Source organism: Natrix helvetica, assembly GCF_964273705.1.
Source record: "Natrix helvetica genome assembly, chromosome: 3".
Lineage (NCBI taxonomy): Eukaryota > Metazoa > Chordata > Lepidosauria > Squamata > Natricidae > Natrix > Natrix helvetica.
In genome coordinates, this window is record NC_138549.1 from 177,197,634 (window position 1) to 177,206,740 (window position 9,107).

The 9,107-nt window shown below is 46.1% G+C and overlaps 1 protein-coding gene across 2 annotated transcripts in view; it reads left to right on the plus strand.

Moving 5' to 3' along the window:
- Positions 1 to 1,986: 1,986 nt before the first annotated feature.
- The window catches only part of TGM2 (transglutaminase 2), a 68,634-nt gene continuing 61,513 nt past the window's right edge, over positions 1,987 to 9,107 (plus strand). For both annotated transcript variants that reach the window (XR_014174965.1, XM_081948099.1), the window contains exon 1: positions 1,987 to 2,145. Coding sequence is in view for 1 of the 2 variants with exons in the window: in XM_081948099.1 (XP_081804225.1) it covers positions 2,136 to 2,145 (10 nt within the window). In the remaining variant the exon portion in view is untranslated. The remainder of the gene's footprint in view (positions 2,146 to 9,107) is intronic.

Genomic DNA, 9,107 nt, shown 5'->3' on the forward strand with positions numbered 1-9,107 from the left:
CAACTCACTGTAGCTAACTCACCCTGGCCAACTGGCCACGGGACAAAAGCTACAGCAATGTCAAAGAAATGGTGGAATGCAGCCACTGAAGAAAGGATGCCAAGGGAGAGACCAAATGAAGTGTGAATGACAAAAATTAAAACAATTCTTTAATTGTTTTCCATAATTAAATGGAATTGTTGAATTGTCCCATGGCGGCTTGGCACAAGGGTGGTGGGCTGAGGCAGAGGCGTCTGGCCTTTGGGGAAAGGACAGGCCTGAAATAGTGTAGGATCTTCTGCTAGAGCAGGGGGCTGGACTAGAAGACCTCCAAGGTCCCTTCCACTCTGGAAGGGACCTTCCAACTTATTCTGTTATTCTGAAAATGCCAATGCTTGTTCTGACCTTGAAGACCTCCTGTGTCCATCTTGTAGGCTCTACAAACTAAATTGGTCCTTAGTCTGGTGGCCATGGTCTCCGGGGATCTTGGTTCCTCTTGCTCCACCATTCCAAGGGCAGAAGCTCTTGATCTCTTCCAAGACCCAAGTTGGGGTCTTGGAGAAACCTCCTTGGGTAACAACGTTCTAGATTTCTGCTTGCCACCTCTAGTTCTGACTGAGAAGTTCAGAAGAACATCTCCTCCACCAGGAAACCAGGAGAGAACATGAGCACAAAAGTCTTGCTGGCACGAGGGTCTCACTCCACCTTGGAGGGAAATTAACACTTCATCAGTGGAGCAGAAGTTGCCTTCGGAGATTGTGGGAGCTCCATCACTGGAGGTTTTTTTAAAAAAAGAGATTGGACAAAGTGCACATGTGCGTCCCCTTAATCTTAATGCAATACGAGCGTCCCCTGTATATGTGCTTCCCCACGCATGCACACGCATCCCCACCACCTATTTTTGGCTTCCAGGTTGGTGCGGGAGGCCTTCCAAACCCACCCAAAATGCAATGCGAGTGCCCCCCCCCCCGTGCATGCACGGCAGAGACCCGGAGACCAGCTGGCCGGTGGGAGGTGCAGGCGCATGCCTGGTGAAGCTGGCATGCGCACAGAGAAGGCTTGCATGCCACCTGTGGCACCTGTGCCATAGGTTCGCCATCACCGGTAGAGGGGCTCCTGCTAGAGCAGGGAGGGTGGACTAGAAGACCTCCAAGGTCCCTTCCAAGCTGATTATTCTATGTTCTTGAATAAGCCTCCACCCTGTGTCCTCCAGAGCCCCTGAAGGCAGGACGAGAAGCAACGGATGGAAACTAATCAATGAGAGAAGCAACCTGGGATGAAGGAGAAACATCGTGACAGTGAGAAGGATTAGCCGGTGGAAGAGAAGTTGCCTCCAGAAGTCGTGGGTGATTCCATCACTGGAGGTTTTCAAGAAGAGACGGAACTGCCACCTGTCTGAAATGGTATGGGCTCCCCTGCCTGAACAGGGGGGCTGGGCTAGAAGACCTCCAAGGTCCCTGCCAGCTCTATTCTGATTGAGGAGGAGAAGGGAGCCAGCCGGCTGGCATGTCCTCTGCCACCCCACACGCTCGCGGGCCTGCTTTTCCTCTTCCTGCCTGCCTCTCCCGATAAGCCTCTCGTGGGGTTTCCTGCCTCAAAAGCGGAGCCCCCCTTTTTTTCCAGCCCTTCCACACAAGGACAGGGGCACCCAGAGGACACCAGGACACTCCCAAGGTGCTGAAAACATTTCATGTTCCCAGGGAGGCGCAGATAAGCTTCGTGCCAGGCAAGGCGGTGGCACCGAGCGGGACGGACAGCTCCAATTCTCAGCCTTCGCTGCACCCGGGACCTGACCATGAGAAGCCAGCTGGGGGGGCTCTTTCTCCAGGCAGAATCCACCCCCAGCCCGTCGCTCGAATTTCCCCTTTCAGCACCAGCCCACCCTTCGGTCTAACTTAATTTCTTTGAAAGGGTGCCTTTCCTGGAAACCTCCCTCCCCTGCCATTCCCCCCCACCCCCCTCCCGCCCACCTCCCGCTCTCCTTTCGCGATGACTGTGTGTGATCTATCCACCCAGCCAAGGGGAGGGGAAGGGGATGGCTATAAAAGGGAGAGGGCTCCTCGGGTCGGAGGTAACCTCGCAGCATCTGGTGGCTCGTGAGTTGGCAAGGCAGGCAGCGGGAGAGCAGAGCGGAAGGCAGCTACTCTGCAGGCACCATGGCAGAAGGTAAAAACACAATAACAATAATAATAGTCAGAATAATCAGACGGTCCCTGTCCAGGGACTTTGGGGGGGGGTCTGGGGTTCCCCCTGATTGCCCAACCTTCAACTGTCTAGAAAAACTTTGCAAAACTTTTTGAAAAAGTTTTGCAAAAAGAAAAATGAAAATGACATGGAGACTAAAGCATAGGAAGGATTTGGGTTTGGCTAGCCGAGAGAAACGAAGGACTAAGGGGGACGTGATATCAGTCTTTGAGGGGCTGCCCCAAAGAAGAGGGGGGTCCACCTATTTTCCAAAGCAGCAGAAGGAAGAAGCAACGGATGGAAACTAATTGGAGAGAGAAGCAACTTAGAACTAAGGTGCTAAGTTGTGAGAACAATTAATCAGTGGAACAGAAGTTGCCTCCAGAATACAGAATAACAGAGTTGGAAGGGACCTGGAAGGTCTTCTAGTCCAACCCCCTGCTTAGGCAGAAACCCCTAGACCACTTCAGACAAATGGTTGCAGGTGCTGGAGGTTTGTAGGAAAAGAAAGGACAGCCATTTGCCTGAAATGGTCTACGGGCTCCTGCTTGGGCAGAGGGTTGGACTAGAAGACCTCCAAGGCCCCTTCCAGTTCTATTCTGGCTGAAACCTGAGCATGCATGTTCCTCTAAGACTAACTTTGCACCAGTCTGAAAGAGAAGTTTTGTTAATGCATGGAGAAGGTTTTTTTTTCACGCCGCCCTTTGGGCAAAACTGCCCCTTAAAATTCTCTGGGTATCTTAAAGCTTTTTAACCCACATCGGATTACTGGAGATGATTAATGCAGGCTGGATTTAGAACATGTTGGGAAATGAAATGCAAAATAATAACCGGCCCCTTTGGGGAAGAATAACTGTCTGGCCCAGGATTGACAGCGTTCGAGATTTTTTGTCATGTCACAAGTCTGTTTCATTTGTGCTTATAAGGAAAAAATATGTAACAGTGGAAGAGATGTGTAGGGAGGAATCTTTAATTGTATTTATTTATATTTGATTTATTTGATTTCTATAGCCACCTTGGCAAACGATTCTATGAACGGAGCTTGGAATGTTTTTATTTTATTTGTCCTATTTCGGAAAGGGCCCGTCCGTCTCCCTCACTTATTCCCGTAGGATTCGAGAGACGGACATCATAAAATGAAGTATATTTTTTATTTCGCTATTTCGGGGCACCCGGGCAATCACGGTGCCCAGCAAAATGAAAAGCTTGTTCCCTTTTAGCCAGAGGTGGCACGTACAAAAAATGCATTTGCCTGGTTTAATTTCAAAATGGCCAAAATAAGAGTGAACTTGTGGGATTTTAAGACATAAATCATGAAGGGGAAATTTACTTATTGATTTAAGGACATTTAGAGATGGTCCTCGACTTACAACTTTCCATTTAGTGACTGTTCGAAGTTGTAGAGGCACTGAAGAAGGTGACTTGTGACTGTTTTTCACACTTATGACCGTTTCCCTGTGGTCACATGATCAAAATTCAGAGGCATGGCAACTGGCATGTACTTATTACAGTTGACGTGTCCCAGGGTCATAGGATCCTCTTTTGCGACCTTCTGACATGCAAAGTCCATAGGGAAGCAGGATTCATTTAACAACCGTCTTGCTAGCTTATCTGGAGTAATTCATTTAACAACCCTGGCAAGGAAGGTCGTAAAATGGAGCAAAACTCACTTAACTGTCTTGCTTAGCAATGGAAATTTGGTGCTCTATTGTAGTCATAAGTTGAGGAATACTGGTATATGGTCACTCAACTCACTCGCAGTGACTCTCCTGGCAGCTTAAAAAGAAAAAAAACCTCAGGACAAAAACCACAATAACTACCTAAGAGAGAAAGTCCTTGGGATTCTCAGCTGCTTTACTTGCAACTTTTACTAACCTGGCTGTTGGTTTGCAAATCCAACATCAACAGGAGAAGCAGCTGGCGAGGAAAAGTCTTCACCTTCCCTTCCATTAATAATGATGATGATGATGATGATGATGATGATGATGATGATAATAATAATAATAATAATAATAATAATAATAATAATAATAATAATAATAATAATAATAGATATAATAATTGAATAATAATTCAGTAGCACAAATGATCCACTGGAATTTGTGCAAAAATTATAATATTAAAACAACAACAAACTGGTGGGAACATAAGCCTGAAAAAGTCACCGAAAATCAGATGGTCAAGATCTTGTGGGATTTTTGCATACAAACGGACAAAATACTGGCGCATAACACACCAGACATCACACTGGTTGAGAAAAATAAGGTTACAATCATAGACATCGCAATACCAGGTGATAGCAGGGTCGACGAGAAGGAACATGAAAACATCGCGAAATACCAGGACCTAAAAATTGAAATTCAACGATTATGGCACAAACCAGCAGTGGTAATTCCAGTGGTAATCGGCACACTGGGTGCTATTCCAAAAGCACTGGAATTACATTTAAAACAGTTAAAAATTGACAAAATCACCTTCAGTCAAATGCAAAAAGCTGCACTGCTTGGATCCGCACCTATATTACAAAAATACGTTATGATGTCCTAGGCCCCTGGGTGGGGCCCGACTAGTAATCAATGCCAAATCCGGCGAAACAACTGGCCGCTGTGATACAATCGTATAATAATAATAATAATCTCCTCCTCCTCCTCCTCTTTTTCTTTTCCTCCTCTTCCTCCTCCTCTTCTTCTTCAAAGGTCTTATTCAAAAGATGTTTGCTTGACTTTTAAAAGCCTCCTCCTTCTCTTCTTCTTTGGAGCCATGATGACACCTTTCAAAAGGCCAACACCTGGTAGGCGCCTCAGCCTCCAAAGTTTTGTGCACCCTCCTCTCTCTATTTCAGGGGTCTCCAACCCTGGCAACTTTAAGCCGGGAAGACTTCAACTCCCAGTCCTCCAGGCTTAAAGCTTTGCTGGCTGGGGAATTCTGGGAGTTGACGTCCTCGTGGCTTAAAGTTACCAAGGATGGAGACCCCTGCTTTATTTGCAAAAAAAAAAGCCCTTCCTTTTATGGCCCACTGAAGAGCATTACAACTTGTAGAGTGGCCAAAGAAACACGGGCATTGTAAGTCATAACCCTCGCCTGCTCGGTCCTTCCAAATTTGCTTCCTTGGCATAGGTTCAGGTGTTTTGGCTGGGTGACAAGGAGTCGAGGCAACTCAAGAGTGCTAATTTAAAAATAAAAATGACAACGGAAGAGGGGAAACGCTCTGGGTGCATCTGTTCTATTTTGGGTACCAGATCCAGCGACGTGGAACTCCGAAATCTGGGCAGAGAATAATAATTTGGAGAAGGTTCATCCTCTCCAATCTGTTGGTGCCATCAATCCAGCTCTTTTCCTGCCTGAAACAATGAACCAGCCGCCCGTTAAGATGCAGGCAGCCCAGATTTACTCCTTTAGTCCTCTTTATAAACTGCTCCTTGGGAAGGGGAGAAAGGGAAAGACTCTGCAGGCCACAGATCCCAAAATTAAAAATAAAATAAAATAATAGGCAACCGTAAAAAGAGGAATAGAGCAGCCAGTCCTCAGCTGGGCAGGTCCAAGGTGCTATGTGGATTGGCGTCCAAATCAAAGGCGATTTACTCAGCTGCCTGCCCCTAAATTCTTTTTTCTTTATTCTGCTGCGTTTTACAACTTTTTTCAAAATAAATAGTTTCAATAAAGAATCAGATCGGATTTTGTAGAGACCAGGAGGCTGTCTGGGGCCACCCATTGTTCCTGGGCCAGACACGACACATATCCCAAAAGACTGAGTGACAGAAAAACAGAAGGGAAAGGGACCTTGGAGGTCTTCTAGTCCAGCCTCCTGCTCAGGCAAGGAACCCTATACCAGGGGTGTCAAAATCACACACACACCCCCGGGCCAGATGGGTCACGTGTTGGCCCTGCCCCCACCTGGTTTTGCAAAGGGGGGGAAAGTCCAGATACGTCACATGATGTTGACGATGTGACAAGGCATGTTTGAGACCCCTGCCCTATTCTATTCCAGACAAATGGCTGCCCAGTTTCCTCTTAAAAGCCTCCAGTGATGGAGCTCCCACAACTACTGGAGCCAAATTGTTCTACTGGTTAATTGTTCTAATTGTCAGGAAATTTCTCCTCAATTCCTGGTTGCTTCTCTCCTTGATTAGTTTCCTTCCATTGCTTCTTGTCCTGCCCTCGGGTGCCTTGGAGAATAGGTGGATCCCCTCTTCTTTTCTGTGGCAGCCCCTCAAATATTGGAAGACTGCTATCCTGTCCCCCCTAGTCCTCCTTTTCATTAAACTAACAGAACAGAATAGCAAGAGTTGGAAGGGACCCTGGAGGTCTTCTAGTCCGTCCCCTGCTCAAAGCAAATTCCTTATACCCTTCTAAACAAATGGCTGTCCAATCCCCTCTTTAAAACCTCCAGCGATGGAGCACCCACAACTTCTGGTGGCAAACAGTTCCACTGGTCAATTGTCCTGGCTGTTAGGAAGTTTCTCCTTATTTCCACGTTGCTTCTCTCCTTGATGAGTTTCTTGTCTGGCCTTCAGGTGCTTTGGAGAATAGGTGGATTTGATGGATTTGCTGTCCAAGTAGATTGCACTGTCCACCCTGAAGCTGGCCTGACCGAAGCCATTTTGTCCACTTGCCACACTGGAGCGGAGGGTCTGGGAGGGGGATTTGAGGTAGAGGGGAATCTTGTAGCCAAAACAAAATACTTTCTCTTGGGAACCAAGGTCATTCTCACACCTGGTCGGAGGAAGGTGGAGTGATGCCACCCAGTTGCCTGGCAGCATCTTGATTGGACCTGGTGACTGATTGTTTTGAGAAAGCAGAAAATCTTTTACTTTTTAAAATATTTTTTTATTGTTTTTACATTTAAAACAATGCAGTGCCGCGAAGTCCAAGTGACCATACAATCACATTATATACAGATAATCTCATCCATTAACTATTAGCCTACTTAATAGATTATCTATCCTTCTAGCCAGTCTTATTATTTATAGTTTGTTCCAGTCTTGTCACCTTGCCTTATCTGTTCCAGACTTCAAAGTATTCCGATTCCCCTTTATTTTTTAGTTCAAGAGTGAGCCTATCTGCTTCTGCACAGGCCAAAATTTTTCTGATTATATCTGATGGTGTATTTTCTTTTTTCCAACATGTGCATAAGTTATATACGCCACAGTTAGTACATGTATAATTAGATAGAGCACATCTTTCTTATACTCCTCCGGGTATATGATTGAATCATTTTCCAGTATCTTTTGGCCTCATTGCATGTCCACCACATACGATAAAAAAAAGTACCTGGTGTTTCTTTGCACTTCCAACAATTTGGGGCCAAATTTTTAAACATTTTGGAGAGCCGTGCTGGGGGGGTGGGGAGAAGAAAACCTTTTACTTTTAATTAGGTGAAAATCGCAGGAGACTTCAGGTTCAGTTTTCACCCGATATGGGCCAATATGATATCTCCAATAAATGTATTCTCTGTGGAATCTACCCGTCTCGGAGCTTTGCTTGTTTTGGATTTATTGCTTGGAACCCTGACATGGACTTCATCTCCCATAATCCCCAGTTTGTGGATTGTGGATGGTATAGTCCAGGTTTGAACAGCTGGACGTTTGGTCTTATCTAGTAGAATCCATGGTTTCTCCGTAGGGACTAGATGACCTTCAAGTTCCCTTCTGCTTCTAGGTTCCTTACACATCTGAGCAGAGGAATGAATGGGTTCAAGGAGAGGCGGAGCAGCCATTCCTTTGGGAAGCTTTGGCTTGGGTTCCTGCCCTCAGTAGGGGGTTGGACTAGATGACCTCTACAATGTCTTTTCTACAGGTCGTCCTCAATTTATGACCACAAGTGAGCCCAGAATTTTTGATGCTAAGCAAGACAAGGGAGTCTTGCCCCGTTGTACGACCTTTCTTGATGCCTTTAAGTGAATCACTGCCATTGTTAATTTAGTAACATGGTCATTAAGTGAATCCGCCTTTCCCCATTGACTTTGCTTGTCAGAAGGTCGCAAAAGGGGATCATGTGATCCCGGGACACCGCGACCGTCATAAGTATGAATCAGTTGCTAAGCGGCGGAATTTTCATCATGTGACCCTGGGGACTCTGCAGCGGTCGTAAGGGTGAAAAGCAGTCAGAACGAAGTCACTTTTTTCAGTGCTGTTGTAACGGTCACTAAATCAACTGTTGTAAATCAAGGACTACCTGTATCTAAGGTTCTCACTTATCTGAGTAGAATCCATGACCCAGAGCAATGAGTCCGGGGTTCAAGGGGAGGCCGAGCAGTAATTCATCTGCGGTGTTTTGCCTTGGGTTCCTAGCCTCAGTAGGGAGTTAGATTAGATGACCTCTAAGTCCCCTTCTAAGTCTAACATTCTTACTCATCGGAGCAGAATCCATGACTCAGACGGATGAGTAGGAGGATCGAGGAGAAGCTGAACAGAAGTTCATCTGGGAAGCTTTGGCTTGGGTTTCCTGCCTTCAGTAGGGGGTCAGACTAGCTGACCTCGAGGACACCTCCCAATGTTAGGATTCTTACTCATCTGAGCAGAATCCGTGAATCAGACAGATGGGTGGGCTCAAGGAGGGGCTGGGACATTTTGGCTTGGGTTCTTACCCTACCCTTAGACAGGATGACTTCCAGAGTCTCTTCCAGTGTTAAGATTCTTACTCATCCATGACTCTATGTCTTAAAACGCAGGAGAGAGGGAGGGAGGTAGAGGGAGAGAGAGAGAGAGGAAAGGAGAAAGACAGAAAGAGAAAGAAAGAGAGTAAGGAAAAATTGAAAAAGAGAGAGAGGGAGTAAGGAGAAAAAGAAAGAGAGATAAACAGAGAGAAAGGGAGGAGAGGAAAGAAGAGAAACAGAGAGAGGGAAGAAGTAGGGGGAAAGGAAGAGAGAGGAAAAGAGACAGAAAGAGAGAAAAAAGAGATAGAAAGAGAGAGGAGAAAAAGAGAAAAAGAAAAAGAAAGAAAGA